The 25448-nt window shown below is 49.9% G+C and overlaps 10 protein-coding genes across 10 annotated transcripts; 6 read left to right on the top strand and 4 right to left on the bottom strand.

Moving 5' to 3' along the window:
* Positions 1-5278: 5278 nt before the first annotated feature.
* ASPSYDRAFT_27170 (uncharacterized protein) lies at positions 5279-6067 on the bottom strand (the record flags this gene model as incomplete). Its single annotated transcript, XM_040844370.1, has 1 exon — positions 5279-6067. The coding sequence occupies one exon, from the start codon at positions 6065-6067 to the stop codon at positions 5279-5281; it is 789 nt and encodes a 262-aa protein (XP_040709030.1).
* Positions 6068-8326: 2259 nt separating this feature from the next.
* On the bottom strand, positions 8327-10314 carry ASPSYDRAFT_40023 (uncharacterized protein). Its single transcript, XM_040846004.1, has 2 exons — positions 10143-10314; positions 8327-10090 (listed from the first exon to the last, which is right to left on the bottom strand). Exon 2 carries the CDS (start codon positions 10085-10087, stop codon positions 8795-8797), a length of 1293 nt encoding a protein of 430 aa, XP_040709029.1. The 5' UTR covers positions 10088-10090; positions 10143-10314; the 3' UTR covers positions 8327-8794.
* Positions 10315-11130: 816 nt separating this feature from the next.
* ASPSYDRAFT_375832 (uncharacterized protein) lies at positions 11131-12020 on the top strand. Its single transcript, XM_040845553.1, has 3 exons — positions 11131-11656; positions 11720-11805; positions 11868-12020. Exons 1-3 carry the CDS (start codon positions 11211-11213, stop codon positions 11879-11881), a joined length of 546 nt encoding a protein of 181 aa, XP_040709028.1. The 5' UTR covers positions 11131-11210; the 3' UTR covers positions 11882-12020.
* Positions 12021-12680: 660 nt separating this feature from the next.
* ASPSYDRAFT_140978 (cysteine-rich PDZ-binding protein) lies at positions 12681-13244 on the top strand (the record flags this gene model as incomplete). Its single annotated transcript, XM_040841095.1, has 3 exons — positions 12681-12887; positions 12980-13103; positions 13159-13244. The coding sequence occupies 3 exons, from the start codon at positions 12681-12683 to the stop codon at positions 13242-13244; spliced, it is 417 nt and encodes a 138-aa protein (XP_040709027.1).
* Positions 13245-13533: 289 nt separating this feature from the next.
* Positions 13534-16359, bottom strand: ASPSYDRAFT_140382 (mitochondrial 54S ribosomal mL46 domain-containing protein; the record flags this gene model as incomplete). Its single annotated transcript, XM_040841045.1, has 7 exons — positions 13534-13836; positions 13891-14558; positions 14615-14663; positions 14734-14772; positions 15136-15517; positions 15681-16225; positions 16273-16359. 7 exons carry the CDS (start codon positions 16357-16359, stop codon positions 13534-13536), a joined length of 2073 nt encoding a protein of 690 aa, XP_040709026.1.
* On the top strand, positions 16249-17036 carry ASPSYDRAFT_375466 (uncharacterized protein). The gene has a single exon (XM_040845551.1). It carries the CDS (start codon positions 16520-16522, stop codon positions 16925-16927), a length of 408 nt encoding a protein of 135 aa, XP_040709025.1. The 5' UTR covers positions 16249-16519; the 3' UTR covers positions 16928-17036.
* A 463-nt stretch (positions 17037-17499) lies between these two features.
* pex26 lies at positions 17500-18860 on the top strand (the record flags this gene model as incomplete). Its single annotated transcript, XM_040844369.1, has 2 exons — positions 17500-17927; positions 17984-18860. The coding sequence occupies 2 exons, from the start codon at positions 17500-17502 to the stop codon at positions 18858-18860; spliced, it is 1305 nt and encodes a 434-aa protein (XP_040709024.1).
* Positions 18861-19496: 636 nt separating this feature from the next.
* ASPSYDRAFT_98858 (uncharacterized protein) lies at positions 19497-20383 on the bottom strand (the record flags this gene model as incomplete). The annotated part of the gene is made up of 2 exons (XM_040853267.1): positions 19497-19605; positions 19662-20383. Coding segments are annotated over 2 exons (831 nt in total), but the record flags the coding sequence as incomplete, so codon positions are not given.
* A 1721-nt stretch (positions 20384-22104) lies between these two features.
* ASPSYDRAFT_139211 (putative succinate:fumarate antiporter (Acr1)) lies at positions 22105-23298 on the top strand (the record flags this gene model as incomplete). The annotated part of the gene is made up of 5 exons (XM_040840923.1): positions 22105-22162; positions 22213-22260; positions 22319-22368; positions 22424-22622; positions 22685-23298. 5 exons carry the CDS (start codon positions 22105-22107, stop codon positions 23296-23298), a joined length of 969 nt encoding a protein of 322 aa, XP_040709022.1.
* Positions 23299-24241: 943 nt separating this feature from the next.
* ASPSYDRAFT_54543 (uncharacterized protein) lies at positions 24242-25131 on the top strand (the record flags this gene model as incomplete). The annotated part of the gene is made up of 3 exons (XM_040848868.1): positions 24242-24697; positions 24837-24910; positions 24960-25131. The coding sequence occupies 3 exons, from the start codon at positions 24242-24244 to the stop codon at positions 25129-25131; spliced, it is 702 nt and encodes a 233-aa protein (XP_040709021.1).
* Positions 25132-25448: the final 317 nt, after the last annotated feature.

The raw sequence follows: 25448 nt of genomic DNA, 5'->3' as shown, positions 1-25448 counted from the left end.
GGACTCTGTTATTACGGATTCCTCAGGTCTCTCTGACGGAGGAGCGTCTACTAATGCTTCCTCGGTGACAGGCACTTCCGCCGCCGCATCGTCAGGTGTCACTTCTTCAGTTGAGTTTTCAATTATTGTTTTGCCAGCCGGTGTAGAGTCACTTGCAACTACCTCTTGCTCCGTCACAGTCTCTTGTTCCGGAACAGCCACGGCAGGCGTCTGACTGGTTGCCGCTTCATTAACTGGTTCTTCACCAGATTCAACAGCGGGTGCTGCTTCCTCATCTTTTGTTTCCTCAACGGCACCTTCCTTAATAGCTTCCGCAGCAGGTTCAACGGCGACTTCTGTTGCCTCCACCTTGGGTTCCTCAGTTGCGGCTTCCTTCACGGGCTCGCTGGCCGACTCGGCAACTGTCTCTTCCGGCTTAAGCTCTTCGGTTTTTGTTTGCTTTTCGAATTCCTCAGACAGGGCCGCATTTTCTGTGGTGGCTGCCTCTGCCGGAGCATCGACAGTTGCAATATCTTCAACTGACTCTTCGGCCTTGGCCTGCTCGGCCTTGTGCTCGTCACCTACAGTCTTCCCAGCCGGCTCTTCAACAGTTTCAACCGTAACAGCGGGTTCCTCGGTTATGGACTGCTCAGTTGTGGGCTCTCCGGTCTTGGTCTCCTCTACAGCGGCGCGTTCCTCGGCCTTGGTTTCTTCAGCCTTGGTCTCCTCTGCAACAGCGGGTTCCTCGGCCCTGGATTCTTCAGCTGTAGGCTCATTGACCTGCTCTTCAACAGGCGCAGCCGCAGCGAGTTCCTCAGCCTTGGTTTCCCCAGCCTTGGTTTCCTCAACCTTGGTCTCCTCCGCAACGGCGGGTTCTTCGGCCTTAGTCTCCTCAGTCTTGGTTTCCTCAGCCTTGGTTTCGTCAGCCTTGGTTTCGTCAGCCTTGGTCTCCTCAGCCTTGGTCTCCTCAGCCTTGGTCTCCTCAGCCTTGGTCTCCTCAGTCTTGGTCTCCTCAGTCTTGGTCTCCTCAGCCTTGGTCTCTTCAGCCTTGGTCTCCTCAGTCTTGGTCTCCTCAGAAACGGCAGGATCCTCAGCCCTGGATTCTTCAGCCGTAGGCTCTTTGACCTGTTCTTCAACAGGTGCAACCGCAGCGGGTTGCTCGGTGGAAGATTCCTTGGCCGGTAGTATCGTATCAGAAACAGCAGGTTTTTGCTCAACTTCCGACCGTTCGGTTACGGCTTCCTCCACGAGTTCCTCCGACGGAGCTGCGGTATCCGCTGCGGGCATCTCAAAGGCCGGTTCATCGGCTCCTGTTTGGTTTTCGGTGGAACCTTCGGCTGCTTCTCCAGCTGTGATTTCTTTTGTTGATTCAACGACATCAGGAACGGCCGTGGTTTTTTCCACCTCAACCGGTTCAACAGCCTCAGCAGTAGCTACGGGCTCTTCTAGCTTAGTCTCCTCAGCTGCCGTTTCCGTTTCAGTAGTTGCGATTGGAGTTGGCTCAGCGGCTGTGGTAGTCTTGACTGGCTCTACGGTCTCAGTGTCAACTGCCGAGTTGTCCGCCTTGGTTTCACCTCCAATTTCCAATTTTAACTCAGTCACAGGCTTTTCCTCAGCTGGGAACTCCTCGGTCGTCGACTCCTTGGTTGTTTCCTCAGTGTAAGGCTTCTCACCAGTGGGTTCGGAAGTTTGCTGCTCAGTGAGGGGTTCCTTTTCAGCTACTGGCACTACCTCGTCTGCCGATGTGCTCTTTGTTGATGGTTCTGAGGTCGGGGCTTGATTTTCAAGTTCCGAAGCGGCCTCTACTGCAGGATTCGATTCTTCTACCGGCGCTTCGACTGTAGACGTTTCGTCAGATTCCGTAGAAGTCGCAGCCGGTTTGTCGGCCACCTCTCCTTCATGCTCTGCGGCCTTCGTTTTGTCCACGGCTTCTTTTGAAGCGGCCGGTTCCTCGACAAGCTGTTCTGTTATGGACTCGCCAGAGGGCTCAGCCGTAGCAGAATTTTGGGCGATAGATTTGGTTGCCGTTGCAATTTCCGTCGGCTCACTCGTCAGAACAGATTCCTTAGAAGGCTCGTCGGTAGGTTTTGTCGCCTCATCATTAAATGATTCCTTGCTAGTCCATTCCTCCGCCTCGACAGCCGGGGCCTCAGATGTGGTTTCGGTCGGCGCCGGGTCAGCAGAAGGGGCATCAACATCCTTGGTAGTCGTTTCCTCTGGCTCGGTAGCGGAAGTGTCTGCAACCTTATCGCCCTCGGCCTCGTCCGTCCCCTTCTCGCCCGTCCCCTTCTCGTCAATTATTTTTGCGGATACATCTTGCTCAACCGGAGCGTCGGCATTCTTATCAGACTTCCCAGCCTCTCTGGTGGTTGTGGTTGAGACTTCTTCGGGCTTCTCGTCCGCCTTTGTAGCTTCAGGTGCAGGCTCCGCAACAGAAGGCTTTTCTTCCTTCAAGGTCTCCTTCTCCTCAGGCACTGCCGGCTGTTCATCGGTTGTGGCACCATTTGATTCAGTCTCAACGGAAGCAACAGCAGGTGTCTGAACAATAGTGGTCCCTTTCTCCTCACTGGAGTCTGTACCGTTTTGCAGCGGAGTCACATCGTTTTCGGTTCCCACGGGTATGGCTCCGATGTCTTTGGCGAGCTCCTTTGCCTTCTCCGTCACTTCCTGTTCAACGGTTTCCGCCGAGGAAGCGGTGGGAGCTGCAGTGGGCTCGGCATCAACAGCGCTGCTTGCGATGCCTGCTTCTTAGGGTATGTAAGCCGCATGCCTCTAAGTATTAGATATTTTAGATTGCATTACTCACCGTTTTTCAAATGTTCATTGGTAACGGGGATAGCGACGGTTTCGCCAATAGGAGCAGCCATTATGGTCGTAACGGTCGTGACGGTCGTTAAAATTCACAAAAAGTACAAAGCGAGCAAACTTGATTCTGGAACCAAGCCTTACAAAAACCCAACAATAACGAAAGCACGCTGGGGTATTCTTCAGGGCACTGGCGGAATAATGTACAGATACAGAGCGGTGATGCGGGGTGTAGCAGCACTAGAAGACAGCAACCTCCCAAGCTCAACTTGGAACGCGAAATAGAGAATTAGGATAGGTAAAGACGAATAGCACGATGATGAAGGGACAATGGGATCTGTGAGCAGTGATGATGAGAGCAACCAGGAAGGAACTTGGGCAAGAGAAGAAGAGCAAGCTTGAGGGGGAGCAAGAGGACGAGAGGGGGGTGAAAAAAAAAAAAAAAGTAAAAAGGACAAGGTCTCCACCGCAGCGACAGAGCCACAGAGGTACACCACGGAGTCACCAGAGTCCCCGATGACCTCCAGAACTTCAACTTCTCACGGTTTAGGCAGTGACTAGCTCCATCGCTAGTGGGGAGAGCCGTTAGTGAGCGGGGCGCCAGCACTTATCACCACAGTGATCTTTATTATGATTTGGTTGAATTGGGCAGTCAAAACAATGCGCTCTCAACTCGAACAGAAATTGCAGGTCCAGGGGTTGGTCTACAGAGATGAAAACTAGCAATAATGCAGGGCCCATTGTTTACGAAGCTGCACCTGAGGCGACTCGACCCAATGGACGAGAAGGTCTGAGTTGTCGCTCGTCTTGGGATGAAGACGAGAGGTGCAGATCGTGAGCACCCAAGGCCAAAATGCGGTGAGTTGGCGCCGGAAAGCACCAATCACACGCTGGGCAACAACAAGACTTTTTTGGTATATTTTCAACCCAAGTGGTGCGCCCGAGGTTGTCCGGGCTTTCACTCGCTCCATCATCTGAAAGAAGTTATCGAGGACCTTTTCGTCAGAGTGGTGTGGCACCACCGCACGCTGTGGATGCGCGGAAGAGAAGACCCCACCAGTGCTCATGCTACAAAGGTACCCCTGTTACCGAAGTGGATGTGCTGTCAAGCTCAGGATTCTACAGTGCCGAATAACAAGGACAGTCCGGCAGTCGCAGTGGCAGAGTGTCCTGCATCATCCGTGCAGAGCTAAAGCATATACATTGTCTTGAACTGCGATCTGAATATCTACCGATCCACCTCGTGCATACTATTTTCTCTAACGCTCCCTCTGAAAACTTCGCTAACATTAAAACAAAAAGATCAAGAACCTGACAAGCTAGACTAATCGACATCTCTTGAACTACAAGTTCCAGGATTATCTTCCTCTCGCGATCCACCGTAAGTTGACCTTTTCCTCTCAGCCGTGTTATGATTTTGTGGAGCAAAACATCCCATGAGCCATGGAACTCAACGGGTTCCTCGGTAAGCAGCCCATGGTTACCAACATGTTACATTGGTCTTCTCTCGGCCCGGAGCTTCACGGCTCGTCTACGTAGCAGCCTGTAACTGAAGCTCCCGCTCAGGCATGACGCCCAAAAATTGAATGAGTCAGTAATGATCGTTATGCATATCCCATAGCCGACATTTCCTTGTGACAGACTGTGTGACGCAATCCGAGGTCCCCATTGCGGGCTCTTGTCTCCTACGGAGTAGTAACCTCCATCAGTAACTGCGGAGAGAGCTTCCCGCATGGGGGGATTGTCGAGGTTATTGGTGGCTTTACGCTTGAAAGTTAGAAGTGAACCTTGAGGGGCCCCTCCAGGTGAACTGCAGGAGCCGTCGCTCTAGCGCTGTTGATCAACGCAGCGAAAGATAAGGTCAGTCTACTCTCAGCTCTGACTTTGATGATTCTCCAACCCCCCAACTAGTATCGTCTAGATAGGCGAACTGATGTTACTTGCTGTGGCTTTTGGCGCGATCTCTTCTTCTAAAAATTTTCATATTATTATCTATCCCTGTTAATACTTCGTAGCTCTTCTCGACTGTGCTGCCGATCCTGCACCTGGAGCTGATATAAGCTCCTGTGGAGACCAAATCATGTACTTTACTGGACAAGCAGTTGTAGCCGCGACATTGGATTGGCTTATGCGACAGGTATTTGTACTGGGATAAAGCAGTAGGTCGTTATATGGAATACGTAGTAAGAAATTTTCAGATTACTCTGATGATAAAACTGTTACAGAAAAGAAAAATTAACAGGAAACCCTGAATCGTCAAACAGCAATAAAGACAGATTGGAATCCAGACAGCGCTCTCGATATGAAGTCGTTGAGTGTAAGGGAGAATATGGTCAGACGAATAAGAAAAAATAAATAGAAACGCAAGTCATGTCGCCCGTGGACGATAATAAGCACTCGTTAGGCGTCGAATAAGCTGTCATAATCGTAACGAGACCAACATCGATCTGGGGAATCATTGAAGAAACGAAGCACAGGAAAGATGAAGAACACATCACAAGATCTCCAAGTCTTCAAACTCGACCACCAAATGATCACCTATCCCTGGCGCGCTGGGGTCGAGCCCCAGCGCTGGCCGGTGAGTCATGCCCCAGACGGTGCTGCTGCGCTGGATATTCGCTGGCCGACTGGCATACACACCCACGTGGATGAACTTGTCTTCTACTCCGTAGAAGAACCAGGTGACTTCGCGCATCTTCTTCCAAGTACTGCCCACCGCGCTTGGTGAGGTCGCATACGGGGATATCGTTGGGACCTGGTACCAGACCCAGAGTGAATGGCCGACTCTTTCAAGTTTGAGGCGTAGTGAATGGATGGCTGACGGCCCTCGATCCGGCATGCTGAGTGGCGACAAGCACCAGTCAGCCCCATCTGCTGTTGCGCTAACCGATGAAACGTTGATTGCACCAGAGCAGAATTCCATGCCTGCCTTGACCCATTTACATGGCCGGCGGATTTGCGGATTGCCGCCCCCGAACCTATTTGATCGGACTACGGGAACGGTATCAGAGGATATTGACTGGGGAGCACTGCCGGCGAAGATGACCAAGCCTCCCTGGTCCCATTCCATCTCAAAATCCGCCGTCACGGTTACTTCGGCGACCAAGAATGGATTCCGTAATGAGGTAAACACAATGGGAGCTGTCGAAGTGTCTCCATTTGGCGGTTTCCGCCAAAGATCGGTGTTCGGTCCTGCAGTGAGGGTAAAGTATTCCATGCATTGCGGGAGCGTAAAGTCTGCAGGCAAATTCAATGCCGTGAACGATGAGCCACTGGGAGGCATTTTGACCCTTCAAAGCCGAGCTCGCGGTTTTCAACCACCCACAAACAGCACAGACCTTCCCTTTCCTCTCTCTCTCACTTGGCGAAAGCTTGTCGGTGACCGTGTATATTAAATACCTGAGCACTCCGAAGATTTTCTTGTCCCTGTGGCTTGTGTTCCTGTAACCCTAGAACTTGCAGGATCCAATACGAAAGACAGGAATTCTCCCCGGCCCGAGCGAGCGTACTGTGAAGAGGAATAAGAAAGGAGAACAGCCGGGTTCTTGGTTGAGGATGGAGAAAGCCTTTTCCCTGCGTGGCCGCGAGAAGTAAGGGAGTCCCAACAATAGTCCTCCAGTCAGGGAGTCCTCAGTGCGCCGTCCTGCGTCAGCGACGATTGCTCTATTACCTAGGCAAGAGCCCACGATAAGTAAGTCTGAAGAGAACTTGGAGCTAGTTGAAGAATGGAGAGGGTCCGGGAGAGAGAAAAAGAAAAGAACGTCAAGACGTGCTCAGTTCCAGGATCAAGGTGGTGTTGAGCCAGGATGACCGGAAACGGATGTGGATTGTGTTTGAACCACAAACGAGTGAAGGTTCCTCCCGGCCCTATTCATACATACCCGATCAAAACTTGCCAGATCTACCTAAACCCTGGGGGTAGAGCCTTCCGCAGTGTTCCACCCATGGTCGTTTCTTATTATATGTCTCGGTCAGGGGGCTAACATCTCCACGGCCTCATCATACGCTGGGCAAAAAGGCGAACCACTGCGCTGGGACAGGAGACTGGATCCGAGTTGCTGGGTTCGCAGCAGAGACCCATCCTGGTGACAGTCGCGTTTCCTCCGCTCCTGCTGTTTCCTTTTTCTTTGTTGATTTTTCCGGTATCTCATTTGCTTTTGCCCAGAGCTGGTCTTGATTTGTTCATCGACTGCGCGCCTGTGCAGGAGTGGCGGGTCACTGATCGAGGCTGCATCCCGAAGGCGAAGGCGAGCCAGTCCACACCAAGGAAAGATGGCAACTGTGGCGAGTTGCTCCGGCAGGGCAGCTGAAACGGTGGCATACAACGGCGCTCTGACGAGGCCCACGATCTCGCGGGCCACTGATTGGGCAAATTGGAAGCGACGGGAGCTGAAAGCGAGACCTGCCCCGGGGCGGATTCACCGCCTTGGCCGGTGCTTTGGTCGCTTCACTCGTCACAGCTGAGCCCATCACATCCGCATCACTCCCATTCCTGCAGCCCCGTTATTGATCGAAGGATCATGCCCCCCTCACTTCCAGCAGCAAGTTACACCTCACACTCGAGCCGACTTGGTCTGGATGGACGCCACTATCGGCTGCCTCGAGCGGAAAAGGACCCATTTTCGAAGATCCCTACTGGCTCGCACTGGGAGCTTGGACTGGTTTGGTGCTTGAATAAGCGAATGGCCTGAACAATCTCTTTACAAGTGAGACAATATTAAGCTCCGTTCGTACAGTGACACTCCCGTCTCTTGCGGCGGGTGTGTCCGTCAGCCAGCCTGATGTGGATGACGAACCCATACCCTGGCCTTCCAAACTCCAAACCCTTGCACCCTGGTCCCTGAGCAATTCAAGTCCTGCAAGGAATCATTGCAGGTACATTTGCACGCTTCCGTTTGCTAAACTCACAAACTCCGGGTAGTAACGACAACTGGCTAGTCAATAGGTAGTGAATGTCCTAATCTACACCCCGGTGAAACTCCAGCACTACTCTTGGTGACGAAGACAACTTGGACGCAGTAGCCCAAGTTAGTTCTTCAATCAAGCGTGATGGCTGGTGAAATAATCAACTCACGTTCCGTACTATGTGTAAGCAATCGGAGATCCTGATAACTATTGCGATGACCGCATCCCTTCCCAGGACACCCCTGTCTGTCTCGGCGCACAGCTGCTTCTCCTGTCCTCTTCTTGAAAGACATTTCAATTTCTCTAGTTACGTTATAGCCTGTCGTTCTCTGGTTCCTTTGCGCTGCTTTTATCTCTTCCGCGCGAATCTGCTGGTCGACCATGATCTGAAGACAGCTAGCTTTAGCTGAGTCTGCTTGGTCCCGTAGTTTTCTCCTAGTCGTGCCCTCCCCAGTCATCTCATTCAGAAATTGGCATTTTACGTTGAGGGTGGGCAAGATTTGCATGAATCAAATCAGCTACCACCACTCGAGTCTGGGGTCTCAGTTACTGGTTTCCTATACGCCCCTGTCTATTCGGATTCAATTGAACAAAAGCCAGCAGGGGATTTCCATTAGGCGTACCGTGAGGTTAAACCTTAGAGTAGACATATAGCTGAACTGTGGGACCTGGTGTAATGGCCGAGATCGTTATCACCGTCCCAGCAGCAACTTCGATGCCATGTCCCCCGGGCTGGAAAAGCATACTGGAACTAAAATTGGAGTAGATCAAGAAGGTCAGGGGTCGGAACAAGTCTATTCGAAGGTTTCAGACAATGCCATCCTCGAAATAACAACAGGCCCAATCGCGCAGCGAGATGTATCAAACAGATTAAATGTACCTTGAAGTAATGAGCCAACACATTGAAAGAGCTGTAAAAACGACGGATATCTCTATCCGCATTCTACTACGTATTTTAGTTTTCTGCATAGTGAATAAGAAGCGAGTTGTGGCAATTCAAAACAGCCTTGGTATCAGAAGAACAAATAAAATCTAATGGAATACAGATAACCCAACCGCCCTAGAAAAGACAGAGGGTCAAGAAGATATGCATCCGTAGAGCCCATCAAGCACCAAAATCTCTCAATGGCGCACCCCATTTTGCTTCCCATTCCCAAAGCCTGTCGTTATCCCAGAGTGCGTAGGCCCAGGTCCAGCGCCGAGCATTGACACCGGTGTCGAACATCTCTTCATAAAGTGGCTCACCCTCTTCCATTCGCACGAGCCAGGTCTTTTTCCATGACAGATTGGGTTGTTCTATCTCTGGCAGTGTCGACAACAGTGCATGTAACCCTCCCCAGTTCATACCGAAATTGAATCTATCTGCAGGATAAACCAATGGGTAAACAATTTCGTAATTCCGCTGTACGGAGTGGAGAAAATATGCACCACCTCCCCACGCATTCGCATAAATCATGTTGCGCTGAGTTGTGAAGTCTTCCTCTCGAAGAAGTCTGTGGAGGAATGTCGGTCCAAAAGAGGCCAGTACCTCCCGGTTGTTGTAACGATTCGATCGTAGATCGTCAGTGTCCAGTAAGCTACAGCTGGGGAGGACTGTGACTTCCAGGCGTGCTGGAAGCGCGCCATTTTCAATCGGCCCGTACTGCTCCAGATCATTGGTTACCTTTGCGTAAATCTCTCGATTCCTGTCGTAACAGTACCGCCACAAACAGGCAAACTCTTCATATTCCCATGGTGCGAATGTTCCAAAGAAAAACTTCCATATTTCCTCCATTGTGAAGGGTTGCCTATCGTCCCAATATAACGATTTCGAACTATCCGCGCTATCCACAGGATTCTCGATATTACCAAACAAGTTGCAAAATGTCTGTAGCCGATAGAATGCTCGGTAGTAGCGTTTCTTTTCATTGTTGGAAAACTTTAGTGGTAAAACATGTGTGCTCCAATCGACCTCGTCAATCCAGAATGGACAAGGTGCGTTTCGGCTAAAATCGTTGAGAAACCAAGTTGCTATTTCATGGATTCGCAGCAGCTCGCGGACTTCATTAAGATCAACTGGCTGGTCAGGGAGAGGCTGCGTTGTCCCGGATCTCTTTCCCAAGCAGCGAATCTCTTTGTTGCGGCGTCGATCGTCTAGCAGTGCAATTATTCTTTCTCGGTCTAGACATCTAGTACCATGTAATTTCCTTGAGCGAACAGCAGTAATCGCTTCAGTGATGTCCACAAGTCCGTCATAATTCTTTTGCAATATTTTTGGTGGGGATTCCTGACGGGCGAGGCAATATGCCTGGTAAAGAGCGGTTGAAGAACAAGCTATTGCATTGAGGGACTCTAGATCAGGCAGTTCTAACAGGATCTGAACGCGCAGCTCAATAGGCAGGCTCTCTAGCTTAGCCATGGCCTATTCGCGAGGTCAACGATATGCGCTTACTATACTCGGGATGAAATCTTACCATAAGCGTGGCGGTAGAATGGAGGGAGGAAGATGAGGGGTCTCGATCGCAGACGGCTGAGCTTCTTGATGTCTTTGGCCTGCGCCGCCTTATGTAACCTCTACGAAGTTAACCGCCTCCCAATCTATATTTATCACTCCCCCGCCAGATGTGCGTTCGAAAGCATGGACACAGCTCAAATGGGCGCTTGCAAGGATAGTTCCCCCAATCGTCACTTGAGGAAATCCCCGCTAGCTTGCCTTCTCCCTATAGCCGCCAGGATCGATACCCCAGTTGACTCTCGAGCCTCGATACCCAATTAGCCGAGGCTATTGTGTTGCTAAGCGCCAACCTATTTTGATATTCTAACATCTTTAGATGTTCTGAATAGCCGCCCGGGAGGAAACTTTGTCTGGCTGCCTGTCAATTCAGCCACCCGATCAGTACCAGTCCGCTGGGACATGTCTATACTGATGTTTGGCCGATTGCACTAGCGCCGACTTATCTTGATGCTGAAGCATCAGGCCGTGTTTTGAATAGACGCCCCTAGAAACGTTGCCTGTCAGCCAGTCATTTAAATTGCGCAGCCTGTACCAGACTGTCGGGATTGCTATAAACTAATGACTGGACACTCGCCAACATACCTCTATTGTAGACTATCATCCAAGGATGTTTCGAATAGCCGCTCCGGAGAAAAGATTGCCTTTGGCCGAATTGATACAGCCATTTAATGTATATGAATACGCTAGGGATTCTATATTCGGATGACTTTACGCGCGCGGTATATCCTCAGGTTGGAAAAACGCTTGTCTACACACAGATGTTGTCAATCAGGGCGCGTGATGCCGGGCGTTTCTTGCAGGTTAAAAGGCAGGCCTTATCCAAAATTGCTCAAATACAGCATCACCATCTCTCTCGTCTTTCATTGAATCATCTCTATTTTCTCTAGTCGTTTCTCCGAACTTTATCTCCTTCACATCCTTTACTTCTCTTCGCGTTCCTAGCTTTCTGTGTCTAGTCCCGATCCTTTCTTGCTCCAACCCTATTTTATATCTCCCTCATACTACACTTCCGCTTTTATCGTCAAAGATGACCAGCCGTGGAAAAGCCAATCGCTCTGCGTGGGATGCGGACCCAAGGAATAAGAGAATCCTTGAGGATAAATGGGGCTCCGACTCAGAATACGACCCTCGGCGCCCTCGAAATCGGCACCCCCAGAATCAGCCAAAGCCAAGTCACTTCGGTCCAAACTTTCAGAATATTGAGAAGAACTGTTCCGAGTCGTTCACCAACCGCATTGAGCCAAAAATGCCAAAACCATACGCGCCCAGACCGACGGATTGGTCCGAGGACCCTCGGATTAAAAGAGATTACAGCAAGTATAAAGCGCGCATCTCAGAGTGCGACGTCGCGCAAGCCGAATATGGGGCGCTCAATCCTCGGGGAGTTGGTAGAAATACAGAGCCTGCAATGCGGGAGCCAATATTGAGGGATGGCTTGATTGCAAACACCAAAAGAAGGACCGCTGCGAATAAGTAAGTAAACCCATATGACGTATATTTGCTCAGAATGCAATTCTTACTACGAAAACAAAACAGGGTAGTTGCTGGGCGTATGGGCTTCGATCATAAATACCCCTGGGCTTACACCTCATTGAAATCCAAAGATTCACATGCAAATGGGAGTGAGATAACCTCCTATAAGCGCACTGCTAAAGATGCTGCTGATTCCCATGTGGTTATAAAGGGGAAAATACATAAATGGCTATAGGCCGACACGCTAAGAGGTTACAAAATCCATACTTGCCTGGCCATGATCCCTACCAGAAAGTATGGCATATGCAAGCCTGGTGTTTCTTTGATCAGTCTATCTTTGATGCCTTTTTTGGGGCTTTATTCCTCTTCCTAACTTGACTTCATGTTTTTTTCCCTTCCAAGTCGCCTGAACTTGTGACCTTTGTCTTCAGGTTGTCTCTATGTTTTTAGTTTTTAAGTTTGTTTATCATCTGGCCACATATACCAGATCTGCTCCAGTGTACTTATCTTACAATGCGCGTTTGATATTCTAAATCTTTGTTGATTCCCAAGGCATGCAGTAGATATGCTGTGGTTGAAATCGAATTCTGTACACGGGTGTATACAGATAGGTTATACCCTCGCATTATTACGGGCATTATACTACAAGCTACAATTAAATTTGAGCGGATAAATTCAAGATAAACATCCAGGTTCTACTTAGTAATATGTACCTGAACGGGTAGTTTAACTGTTATCAACCATAATTGAGGGTATCACTATCAGGGCGTCAGCATTATTGGGGCAACTATACACGCGCACGAACCATCAATCGCCACAAAGACAAAGGGGCAAGATCTCCAATGTGGCGCAGTCGGTTTCCGCCCTAGCCACCCATGACATCCGTCTCCAAATTCGGAGTCCTCCATCTATCATTCCAGAATCAACACCAAGCCAAAATTTCCAACTCTCAATCAGAATAGACACGAGTTACTCCAGGCACCTAATCATAAAACATAAAGGAGAAAAGGAGACAAAAAGGACCATGGTCTGCGCAAAATGCCAAAAGAAGCTAAAATCCACCGAACTAGCCACTCCGAGTGTAAAACGCAAAAGTGAAATGTACTATGGCTCCCCATCGACGTCGCTAGGTGGCGGTGGGAGCAGTGGTTCCGGCTCTGGAGGTGCAGGGTCAGCCACGGCTGCAGCATATAGGTCTAAGCCGACGTTAGGAGGTACCGGTGTCTCGAAGGTACGCGGACTACTCTATTTATTTCTTTTCCTTTTCGTGGACCGCAAACGGTAAATTGTTAATATTTGCTAACATTAATTGCCGGGCCGAAGAATAAGCTTCTTAGCTCAAAGGCGAAGAACCCGTATGCAGCGTATGCATCATCTTGTGAGATGTGCAAAACCAAGACGGAGCAGGGAAGAAAGTTCTGTCAGCGGTGTGCTTATCAGAAGAATGGTTAGTTGGTGCATCAATACTGAGTTTTGATGGACTGTGGCTAATCTGCGTGTAGCGTGTCCGATGTGTGGAAAGAGTCTGACGGGGAAGTCGTCGAAGGACCAGCCCGTGGTGCAGGGGCAAAAGTTCAATCTGAAATGAATATTGAATGACTTTTCTTCATTGACGAAGGTTTGGCTATTTTACGGGTTGGCGCGGCGTTTTGGTTAGGACTAGTATTGCCATTTTACTAGGGTTGGGATCAAAGTATATACCGTATGAAGTAGAAATAAATATTGATGAGCTAGTTATACATGACATGATAAACTCGAATATATGCAGATCTGAGCCAGGTTATCCTACAGCTTTCCAGACGTTCTAACAACTCATTGTTCTCCCCCCACTGCCCCGCTCCTCCACGCTCGAGGAGTAAGTCCCAAAACAGTACCGATTACCGCTCAGCGAGCATGTTCTTGACGCTGGCGTAGTATTGCGGAAGCAGGAACTTCTTGAGCTCCTCCTTGGCAAGCCATTTGAAGTCCTGAAGGTTTTGCACGTTGGCAGAAAGATCCGCCTGGCCGGCCATGATGCGTCCTTTCATGAAGAAGGTCTTCTCGCCGGCAAGGGTGATTCCAGTTGCCTCGTCGGTCTTCGGCTTCCGAGCGTTGTAGACGTAGTGACCGACAGGGTGGTATCCCACCATAAAAGTGTTCATGTTCACACCAGCGGATTGTTCGAGGGTACGTTCAGCGGCCTATAATACCCGAAAGTTAGCAAGGCACCACGACAAAGATCTGGAAGAGCATACCAATCGGAGAGTTTCATCTGCGGCAACAGGGGAGCTAGGAAGCTTCCAGTAACCCTCTTTAGATTGGACGAGCAAGTAAAGCGTCCTCTGAAGAGCCCGGTTGAGACTCCTGGTGTCACCTTTCTGATCGGCCTCTGTTACCCGGGGGTGCGGCCGAGGGATCTCTTCTTTCTTGCTAGTATCTTGGGAAGTGTTGTTGGCTGTGCTCTCAGCATCAGAAATCAACGCTTCGACAACATTGCCCGGCTCCGACTCAGGCGATCCGACAAGGAGTTCATCGTTCCACGCCTCCTTGGAGTACGCATTATACTTGCCGATATCACGAGCAGGCGTCTGGCGCTCACGGATCTTACGCTTCCAGTCCTCGTCCACGGGCGTTCCGCGCTTGAAGTAAAAGTATCTCGTAAACGGAAGTGCCTGGCGCTCGTTCAGTCGTTTCTGATAAAAGTAGTATGCTTTCTCGAAATCGGTGAGGTCGCGTGTGATCTGGGGTGGGCGAGACAGGAGTACGCCTGCATTAATGGTGTAGGTAGGATTCACGACAGGGAACGTAGTCGAGTTCGAGGAAGAAGGTGCTGGCGAAATTGGGGTTGCGGCGGAGGCATAACTGCGGCGGCCAAGTGTCTCTTGACAGCTTCTGCAAACTCGCTGTTCGGCGATTGAGGGCCCTGCAAAAGGTCAGCATCAGTGGTAGCCCCATACTAGGTAACAATTCATCACGTACGCAGTATTGAGGCTATGCGCCTGGCACCATTGGATCCTGAAGACATCTCCTAGTGGGCGTCGGCGTGGTTGTCAACAGGCGTCGCTCTGGACTTGCATGCAAGAAAAGTTGGCGGTCACCTGTTTTGCTCCGGCCCAGGGCCTGACGCTAAGTCTAGACTGGTTAGTGTAACACGTGACCGTCACTCTACTTTTTCTTATTTTTTCCGACTGCTCGCGACTTTCTTTTCTTTTCTCTACACAGCACCATTCCTTATCGTCACTGCGTTCAGTTGCTTCTACAACCAGTCGATCATTCTTTCGGTGCTCAGAGAAAGTGTTGACGGCTATTTTCGCTAGCGGTACCTTCGTGAACCTAAGGTGTACTGTTAGATAGACGCTGTGCACATCCATCTCAACCAAGAGTTTGAGGGTTAATTTTGCCTTTTTTTATTTTTTTTTTTTTTTCAGCTCCGCGCTATTGTAGACGCCCTCCAAGAAACATTCAAAGAGCTATGTTGCGTCTTAACCGATATGACAGACCCTTTCCTCTGTTCCAAAGACACGTAGTTTGTTGCCATAAACCTTCCAAAATTGAAAACCTGGTCTTGGAATCAAATGTCCATTTTTGGCCTGCTGTATCTCAACTGAAGGGCGATGGTTGCCTAAAACTTCATCGCTTCCCATGCTATCGTTGTCGTTATCAATTGCACTGGAGAGTTCCGCCCGAGTCTTTTCAACCTTAAGTTGAGCAAACCGATTGTCAAGGCCGGCTTGCTCCGTCGTTTGGAAGCTTGTAGTTAAGACTGACTTGCTCGACCCGACTTCGTGCCCTCCGCCAAGCTGCGCTGAGAGCTTTATGAATATTTGTGCCGTAAGCAGACTATCGTAGCCTGCTTCATGGTGGATTTTCTCTATATGGTACCTGGAGAAGTGTGGATGTATAACTAGGAGATGTCAGTTTGTATATCGAGTAGATACAGTCTCACTCACTGATTTCGGGGTTCGGTATCTGAAGCAAACTATCATTGATCTCTTGCAACGATGACCTCGGGTTGATTGACCCGCAATCATGTGTAGCAAGATACTTTGTGTCAATGAGGACTGGAAAATGATCATGCACCATCGTTTGAAAGTCTTCCACACTGTCCGGGAGAGGACCAAAAAGGCACCGAAAGAAATAAATCAAGTCCATGAAGAGGTTATGTCCAACAAGAACAGGCCGATTGGCTTTTAGGCTCTTCTTGAAGTCGTCTACAAAGTCCTTAAGCGTTTCACCCTGGCTTATGGGCCCCATGTTGGCTCTGATGCCGCCGAAGTAACCGGGACTGAGATTCGAGAGATCGCCTCCAGCCAGTGCCTCAGCAATCCATCTGAAGCCTGTCTCATTCCAAACTCGCTCTCGTACCCGCTGTACCCTTTTGTCTCGAACAGCATTCTCGCGGTCTTCATCATAGTGAACAATCTGGACAAATGTAGGCCGTCCAATTGTGACGTAACCTGGGTATTCCACCTCAACAAGTTGGTGGACCAGCCTTTTCTGAAACCTGTTTAAAACCGAAGGCATACCCTTGAGCCCCTGAGAGTTGATTTGATTGGAAGGTGGCGGGATATTGAGGTAGTCGTCACGTTTCTACTAACGAATTAGGCGGTTCGTAAGAGTGAGATCGGGTAATGTACATCACCAAAGGCAATCCAATCATCGATGAGAATCCGCGCAAGTGTTAGGAATGCTAGCGACTCGTAGTCGGTTTCTTTGACATCCATCGATGTCTGAGCCGTGGTTGGTTTATTCCTTTGAACAGCTATCGAGATGGCTTGCTCCTCCTCCTCTCTCGATATATATGAGACGCCGGCTCGATACAGAGAGTCCATGTTGAATTTGTTTTCCAAAAGGAACTCAACCGCTGTATGAGCATCAGTATGGATGAAGGACGGCGCTATATATGCATACCGCTGCTCTGGAATGACCAGTTCCGCTCAACCTCCAGCCTACGGTCGATTATCGGGCTCAGATATAGGTTATATGGTTTTAGTGTATACTTTGCTAGAGATAGGTTTAGTATACTCCGTGGTAGGGAAGAAACAGGATATAGGTATGTCTGACCTGCCTCTGCATCCTCATGACAAAAGGTCAAGCCGACTTGGAGTATTTGGTATTCGGAAGCAGACTCTTTCACCTCTTGGTATCTCTGCTGTAAGCTCTGCGGTGGGCCTGTCCGTCCCTGTTGGGCTTTTGGGATGCCGGAGAACTCTAGGTCAATGGAGACAAAGACAGAAGACGCAAGATCCTGCAATATCCGCGCAAGATGATACGGGAATGTCTGTGCGGTAACTTCCATGGCAAATTTTGGGGGTAGGCAAGCGAGAGGTATCTGAGGGTGGAAGTGTCTGATAGAAGAAAGGATTGTAGTGATCTAGGGACTAAGTACTGGAAGTAAGTGGATACCGTATATCGGAGAGCTACCCTTTTCATGGGATCCTGCTGGATCAGTGATAACTACAGTGCCGCCGGCTTTTAATCGCCGACGTAGCCTGCCGCTAGGTTAAAAATGAAGGCAATTTCTACCCATGGCCGTGTTGATGTTGTTGTTGAAGTTGCGATTGACGCCAAGCAAGACAAAGACAGCAGCGATCCGGAGAAATCCCGTGACGCCAACCCCAGAGTGGATGAGAGACCGAGCCGAGGGAAAAGCGACCAGCGGGAGTGACCAGTGAGTCGCTGCTCGGCCGTCACCTCACACCCCAAAAGCCGCAACTGTAACTCAATTGCAGAGCACACATGTGTCCAATTGCACTGACTTGATCCTTTCACCTGTCTCTTACTTCACTCCTACAACCTCTGTTGCTCTTTTAATCGAGTCGCATCCTCATCTTCCCCAACCACCCCATCAGTTGGCGGTCAACATGGCCGACGATACATCCGTCATGTCGGCGTCCACGTCGTCCCTCTCACCTTCGAAGCTCTGCTCGAAGACATACAAGAAAGCTTCGCAACTCTTCTTAACCCGTCGACTACAAGAAGCTCTCGTATCTCTGGAGCCTGTAATCACGGCGAAGAATGGAAATGATGACCAAGACGTCAATGGCGTGGACTCTCTGCCACCGATCGGTACAGTTCCTGCCACCTGGCGGATCAAAATATGGAATTTGTACGTTACGCTTCTGAGCGCTATCATCGACCTAGGCCCAGAGGAAGGAAAGGCGATGATTGGGCAGAAGGAATGGAAAGACATCTCAACGCAAGTTCGCGACGGGATTATCTGGGAGAAGGTCGTACAGATTGGCTACCAAGGGCGCGAAGGTTCAATAGATGCGGAGGTTGTTTATAATCTGTAAGTGAAACTTCGAAGGCAGACTATGCCAATTATCTAACGACTCCTTTCTCCAGGGGCACTCTTCTCCTCAACCATTCTCCTTCTCAAACTGTCAACCAGCAACGACTCGAAACCTACCTCTCCTCCTACGGGCAACCAAACCTTGATATTGAAGAGCATCTGAACTCACCCACAAACACACAGCGAAATCAATTCCGCCCAAATGGCGGTACCGATACACCAAAAGACCTCGCCGCCCGAGTCCGACTGATCGAGCTTTTCACGCTTCATGTTCTCCCCAGAAACGAAGAGTGGGAGTATGCAACCGAGTTCATCAATTTGAGTGAGGTTCTCGACGACGAACGGAAAGAGGTCTTTTTGCAGACGTTGGACGGGCTTAGGGAAGAGAAGGAACAAGGGAAACTCCGTGCCGCAGCTCTACAACGCGAAAAAGACGCCGAGTTAGAGAGACAGATACAGGAGGCAGAGCGTCAGAAAGCAGAGGAGGTTGCAGCTCCAGAAGAGAATACTCAACAGAGGAGCCACAAGCGCAGTGGTAGTGAGGTGGATTACGGGATCGAGAAGAAGCATCCAAACGGCAGTATCAGAGGCAAAAAAGGCGAGAAGCCAGGCAACAGCAAAGCCGGTTCCTCATCACGGACGGCCCTTTCTCCCCCCAACTCGAAGAATCTTAAAAAGCCGGAGAAGCCCGAGACTCGAGCGAGACAATCACAGGCGCTGGCTACAGTGCTACGAAATATCGTGCAGTACTTGGGCAGGACGATATCCAACAACCCTCTATCCTTCGCCCGGTCACTATTGTTTTTATTGGGTCTTCTCTTTGCCCTTAATAGACCGAATGTCCGCGAGCGAATCCGGAGGATAACCGGATCGGGCTGGCAAAAGATCCGGGGAACTGTTGGTATGGGTGTGAAAGTGAGCTATATTTGATGTGTCTTTCATATTTGCTTTTTGCATACTTTGTTGCGCTCCACCTCAGCGCATTCCACTCGGACATTGTCTGTTACATATATATCATATATCCTTCTACCTGTAAATCTAAATGCGATTCTGCAAACGACCCTGGCAATGAACGGCTATGATAATGCTATTACGTATCTTTCCATCGAATTAATTTTTGGGACAGTCGTATCACATGCAACACACCAAGTAACATCACGAAGCCGGTGCATGCTTTTCCTTTTGGTTTGTTACCTCCGATACACAAGCTGAAGGCGGCCCCGCCAAATCAACCACTCTATCCTCAGCCGCCTCCTCACATTCACTAGATCTTGACCTCTCAAGTCTCTGTTTCCACCACTGGAAGGCATGGACAAAAAAGTGAGCTACGAATAATTGCTCTGTCGTGTACAGTAAGACAGGCACAGATGTCTTCGCTTTGAGGAATAGATCGACCGGCGTCCACATCGCGTATAACAAAGGGATACCCAGAGCTGTGCTTTTCGCGGGCCCGCAGAAACATACAGCAATGGCCTCTTCGGGCGGGGCTTGCTTTAGAAAATGCCATCGGCCGATTTGCGCCCGTGCACAGAGAGACTGGGGAGGCCGGGACAAGGAGAAACACACGGCTGTTAGGAAGACGTACAGCGCGATGTTGAACAGCACAACAAAGACGACAGTCTCAGTTGAGAGGGCTTTTAGGGCCCCGGTTGCAAAGCAGGAGGAGAATGTTACCCTGGTGTTTGTGAGTAACGGTTTTTGAGAGGCGTCATGCTTGATTCTCAAACTCACCAGATCATAAGAAGCAGACACACCGTCCCAATCTTTGCAATCTTATACTTTTGAATCACATGCGCAGTCCGCTCAGGCCAGAAGAACCTCACCATCTGGCCAACAGCTAGAGGTATCAACACGGCCAGGCCTAATTGCTTAAACACATCACGATACATTGATGTGAGGTCACCGTTCTGATCTCGCCAGACCTCGAACTCTTCCGAGGCTGGTAGCAGTGTTACTGTCCACCCAGCTGTCACAAACGGGCCCAATATATTCGCAATAAGCACCTCCGCCAGTGCGGCCGCATCGTCACCACCCGCAGACCTGGTCATGACCACATTCGAAGCGATCGTTGTCGGTGTACACGCGGTGAATATGTATCCCGCCAACACAGCACGATCAATACGCGCATCTTTATCGCCGGCAAGAATTGCGTGAACCACGGCGAGAACCAACGCAGGGATGAAAAGGAACGAAGTAACCTGGACAAGGAAGTGAAGGCGCCAATTAAAGAGCTGCCGAACGAGCTTATCCTGGGGTATACTAAGACCAGATATTAAGAAAACGATCGCAACGGCGCCATATAGAATACTATATTCCGAGCGAATTACACCGCCGTGTTTGGCGACGTTGGGAAACAAATATGCCAACAGGCACGCAAGACCGATGCCGAAGATGAGCCATTGGTGGAGGATGAGCAAAACAATGCGTTTCCATTTCGGCTGCGGGGTGCTCATGGCGCATAAACTGGAAGATGTCTAGTCATCTAGGCCCTGGCCAATTCGTCTCTTCAAACTTCTGGTCCTTCCATCTTGTGGAGAGGTTTTGAAGATCTGAGTTGGAGAAATATACACCGTTAGATCGGCGAAACCGCCGATGCAAGGCGATAGCGGTCTGATAGGGAGAATGATTGACCGAGAGCACGCTATGGCATTCATTTCCTTCAGCTCTTCAGTCACGCACACAGAAGATGCGGAATGAAATATTGGGGAGCCTTTCCACTTTTCCAGCCGATTCAAATCCCTTGTCGATGTCGCAAGGGCAACCTTTCCCTAGGCAGGTGGGCCATCTCCCTCGCGGTTGATACAGTGCAGTACTGCAGTACCAGCACAAGAATACCCATCGGACATTGCTTTGCTTGCTTCAGCAATTAGACTTTCTACAATTGGGATAAGGTCAACTTTAAGCTTATCAGTCGGCAAGGATATACAGAGCCCAGGCTCCAGATCAGAATATTTGATGCCTGAGGCAGATAATCAGTGGAAAAAGTCTGGGTAAAACATGAGCCGACAGGCTTTGTATCACATCGCAGTTACTCCGCGAATGTATTGTTCCTCAATTCGAGAGCGGCTGATGACACTCGGCCGCATGACATTTTAAAACGCTATATAGACTGATCGAGCTGGCTGCATACCAGCTCGGTGCCTCCTGATAAGAGTGGCTCATGTCGGCATTCCCAGAGCGGAATTAACCTCGGCACAGGAGCAGCAACGTCATTCTTCCTGGGGCCCGGATTCTCCCGCCTGCATTCTCCATTCACCCTGTGAAGCTGACAGGCGCTGAGCTCGAGGCCAAGATGCGAAATCACAAGCTCAGAGCGAGCAAGCTTGCACTGAGCTAGCTATAGTTCTCAGCTCGCTGTCCAGTCGCCAGCGCTTTCACATGAAGACATGCTCTGCTCTTCTAGTATCGGACCAGTGACCAAGTTGAGTTCGAGGTGCACTGGTAGATGAGATCATGTCCTCTGGAACCAGCAGCGTTGCAGGAGCCAGCAGCAGAGCCAGAACTATGGGCGAGCTCTCGTTCGTCGGTCCTGCCGGTAAAAGTCTGGGGTCGTCCAGTCTCGGCAGTAGGGCATAGTAATGATGATGAGAACGACGACAAGAAACTTGGCCACCTGGTTAAAAAAGAGCCATCTCCACGTTCATGGCCAGGGATCTTGTAGACGACATTTTTATCAGATATCCGCGATATAATAGTACCCTGTTCTCGGGTGACCACTGATCAGATCTCAAACAGTAAACTTCTTCCGCTCGTCCATCTCCCCGTCTCCGCTTCCCCGTTCCACCTCCGCGGCCTGGCTTAGCCAGCTAAAAAATTAGCCACTGGCAAAGGCAGAGGCAAAAGCCGCAATTGGAACCGAGCCCCCGGTCTCTGATCAACTTATCCGAAGCTCTGACTCCCAACTTCCTTTAGCGGACTTCTTTCCAGTTTCCAGAGCTTCGTTCTTCCTCGGTCCAACCGAGGGTACTTATACTTCCGTATCTCTCCGCGCTCATAACTGGCCGAACTCACCTTGTGAATCTCCGATATCGTCGCTATTCTTTTTGTCCTCGTGATTCTTTCGATCCTTTTCTTTCTTTTGGATTGCTCTTTCCTTCCTTTCTTGCTTTTTTGTTATAGTGTTGGCGCGCTGCATTTGAGAAAGACAGACTATACAGATTTCATTTGAGTCACAATGTCCGCCAAGGGAGGAAATGGCAAGAAACCGGCCTCACCAGCTGTCAACTTGATCGGTATAGTTACCTAACTGTATACTGTCTCATTCGGTGCTAATTATGAGCAGCTGGTGGTGGCGCCGGTATGATGGAGGCCCTTGTATGCCATCCGCTAGGTATGGGACCCCCAATTGAGCCCTACAAGAATACTAGTAGTCGCTTACAGAATTCTAGATACTATCAAAGTCCGCATGCAGCTGTCTCGACGGGCGACGGCGCCGGGTGTACGTTTATGCAGCTTCACTACATTTCCACGCTCCAACTAACGTTCAATTGCAGGTCAAACCCCGCGGCTTCGTAAAAACTGGTGTTGAGATCGTCAAGAAGGAAACTGCCCTAGGTCTATACAAGGGTCTCGGAGCCGTTCTCGGTGGTATTATCCCCAAAATGGCCATCCGATTCACCTCCTACGAATCATACAAGCAAATGCTTGCGGATAAGAACACTGGCGCCGTCACCAGTAAAGCTACTTTCCTAGGTACGGGCCCCATCAAGTTAATAATTTCCTCAAGCCTATCGTATGTTAACAAATGAAAACAGCCGGTCTCGCCGCAGGTGTCACCGAAGCTGTCGCAGTCGTAAACCCCATGGAAGTCGTAAAAATTCGTCTTCAGGCGCAACACCACTCTCTCGCTGATCCCCTTGACGCACCTAAGTACCGCTCCGCCCCGCACGCCCTTTTCACCGTCATCAAAGAAGAAGGTTTCAGCGCCCTCTACCGCGGTGTCTCCCTAACTGCCCTGCGGCAGGGTACCAACCAAGCCGCCAACTTCACAGCCTACACGGAGCTCAAGGCCTTCCTACAACGCGTCCAGCCCGAGTACAGCAACACCCAGCTCCCCTCTTACCAAACGACCGTAATCGGTTTGATCTCCGGTGCAGTGGGCCCGTTCTCGAATGCGCCGATTGATACGATTAAGACGCGCCTGCAGAAGACGAGGGCTGAGCCCGGGCAGAGCGCTGTCTCTAGGATTATGTACATCGCGCGCGAGATGTTCAAGCAGGAGGGTGCGCGCGCCTTCTATAAGGGTATCACGCCACGTGTGATGCGTGTTGCGCCTGGACAGGCTGTGACATTCACAGTGTATGAGTACTTGAAGGGGAAGCTGGAGGCCTCGAACTGGGCGTTTGTTGGGGGCAAGTATTCGGAGTAAATCCCCTGCTTGACTTAAGCCACTTCACTCCAAACCTCATTTCGACTGCGCTTCGGGTCAGCTTCTAGTCAGGATCCCTGGCTCCGGACGTTGAGCCGATCCGAGTTTCTTCTTCGAAAAAGCTAGTGAGAAGGTTGCGATGGTTGGAAAAGCATTCCAATTGATAGATACCATGGGCATCATTGGTGGCGTTGTTGTTTTGTTCTATCTTTGTCTTGCCTTATCCTATTTCCTTTATCTCTGTTTTATATATATACTGATTGATCTATTGCCTGACGACCTATCTTGGATTGGACTGAACTTTGCTCCTTTACTCAGGGCTTGTAAAGCCTGCTAGCATGCTATACAGCCAGCGAGGTTGGATTGTATATAGGTTGCTTGTTGTTTAGCTCTCCCTGTTGGCTTCTATATTCCGCAATACACCGTATATACTCAAAACATTGGTTTTGAAATGGCTCTCATTCAAGTAAAGTATTTAAAGTTCTTGCCGACTGCATATTGAGTGACCGCGGGCAGTGGTCATACTTGACCGTACTTTTGTGAGGCTTGGCACTTATGGCTTATGCTTCTGCTTATGCTTGCCCCTGACAGTATTTACTAGTCATGCCCTAACAATACCTATTACGACTATGACTACCAAGGCAAGAGTCTAGTGCTCTGGTCTAGAGACTCCAAAGTAGCTCCCCCAAGATCCAATGACCCACAGTAAGTGTTAAATGTAAAATGACAGCTGCGCCTCGCAAATCACAATTAAATCGAAACACCGAAGCACATAACTAGTAGAGCCCGGGTAGTGGCCGAGTAATATAGGGTAAGAAGCTGCGTCAGTGGGCGAGGTGGTATAAAATGGCATGACCGTCGAACGACGGGGTATATTTTTTTGTCAAATCCCTCTGCTCCCGCCTAATAAAACAGACAGGCAGACAAGATTCGACAAACCAAGATGTCTTCTACTATCGTTCTCATTACCGGCGCCAATCGCGGTATTGGAAGAGGCCTCTTGGAGCGTTACATAGCCAAGCCGAACCACACTGTTATTGCTGCAAACCGCGACCCCAAGCACCCGACTTCGACGGAGCTGCTGGCTCTCCCAACGGCGGAGGGTACCACTGTTAAAGTGGTGAAGCTAGATGTCACCTCCGAAACAGATGGCGAGGATGCAGCTCGAGAGCTCAAAGAGCAGGAAATTAATCACGTCGATATCCTCATCGCCAACGCCGCAATCGGCTACGTGTTTCCTAAGCTTGAAATAGCGCGACTGGACGATATCAGGACACATTTCGAGACAAATGTGATTGGATTCGCCCGCGTGTATCAGGCCTTTTATCCTTTCTTGCTCGCGGCAAGGGACCGCCACCCCAAGCTGGTGACAATTGGCTCGAGTGCAGCATTCTTCAAGGTATGCTTTCCCTGGTTATGATATAATCGCCCGGCTAACACGTAGCAGTAAGTATTATTAGTCCTTGAGCCGAAATGGACTTTACTAAGTTAGTAGAAACACGTATCCTGCGCCAAATTCTGCATACGGGGCCACGAAGGTTGTGCAACATTGGTATACAAGGTCAATTGCCCTCCAGGAACCATGGCTTACAGCCTTTCCAATTGATCCAGGGTACTGCCCCCTCTTTATCGAACGTCGAGCCCAGCTGACCCTAATACAGCTTTGTTCAGAGCGATATGGGCAATTTCGGCGCCCGTTTCGTGGGACTTGAGAAAGCGCCCACGACTATCGAAGACAGCACGCGCGCGGTAGTTGAAGTTATAGATGTGTCAACTAGAGAAACACATTCTGGGAGGTTGTGGAAGTGGACTGGGGAAGAAGAACCGTGGTGAACACTGGCGAATTTATCCAGCAGTTCGGCATTGCCTTCATGCCTAGTGTGTACAGCAGTCGCTACTCATACTGGGTAGCAGCAAGATCTAAATTTGAAATCAGTTGCCCATCCTTTTCTATTATGAGTTCGTCGGTTGAAGATTGGTAGATCAAAAGTCTGATGGGGATTCAATCAGCTGGTCAACTGATTCAGATCAAATGGAATAACTTTTTCGGTCATCCAACACTTCCTCGCTTTGGCATTCATGTCAGCTCCAAACTGGATAAGCAAGAGGACGCCCTCCTCGAAGCCCCGTTCTACGGCCAGATGCAGTGG

The sequence above is a fragment of the Aspergillus sydowii genome (assembly GCF_001890705.1).
Source record: "Aspergillus sydowii CBS 593.65 unplaced genomic scaffold ASPSYscaffold_1, whole genome shotgun sequence".
Lineage (NCBI taxonomy): Eukaryota > Fungi > Ascomycota > Eurotiomycetes > Eurotiales > Aspergillaceae > Aspergillus > Aspergillus sydowii.
Note: the sequence above shows the minus strand (reverse complement) of the source record. Positions and strands in the feature narration are given on the sequence as shown.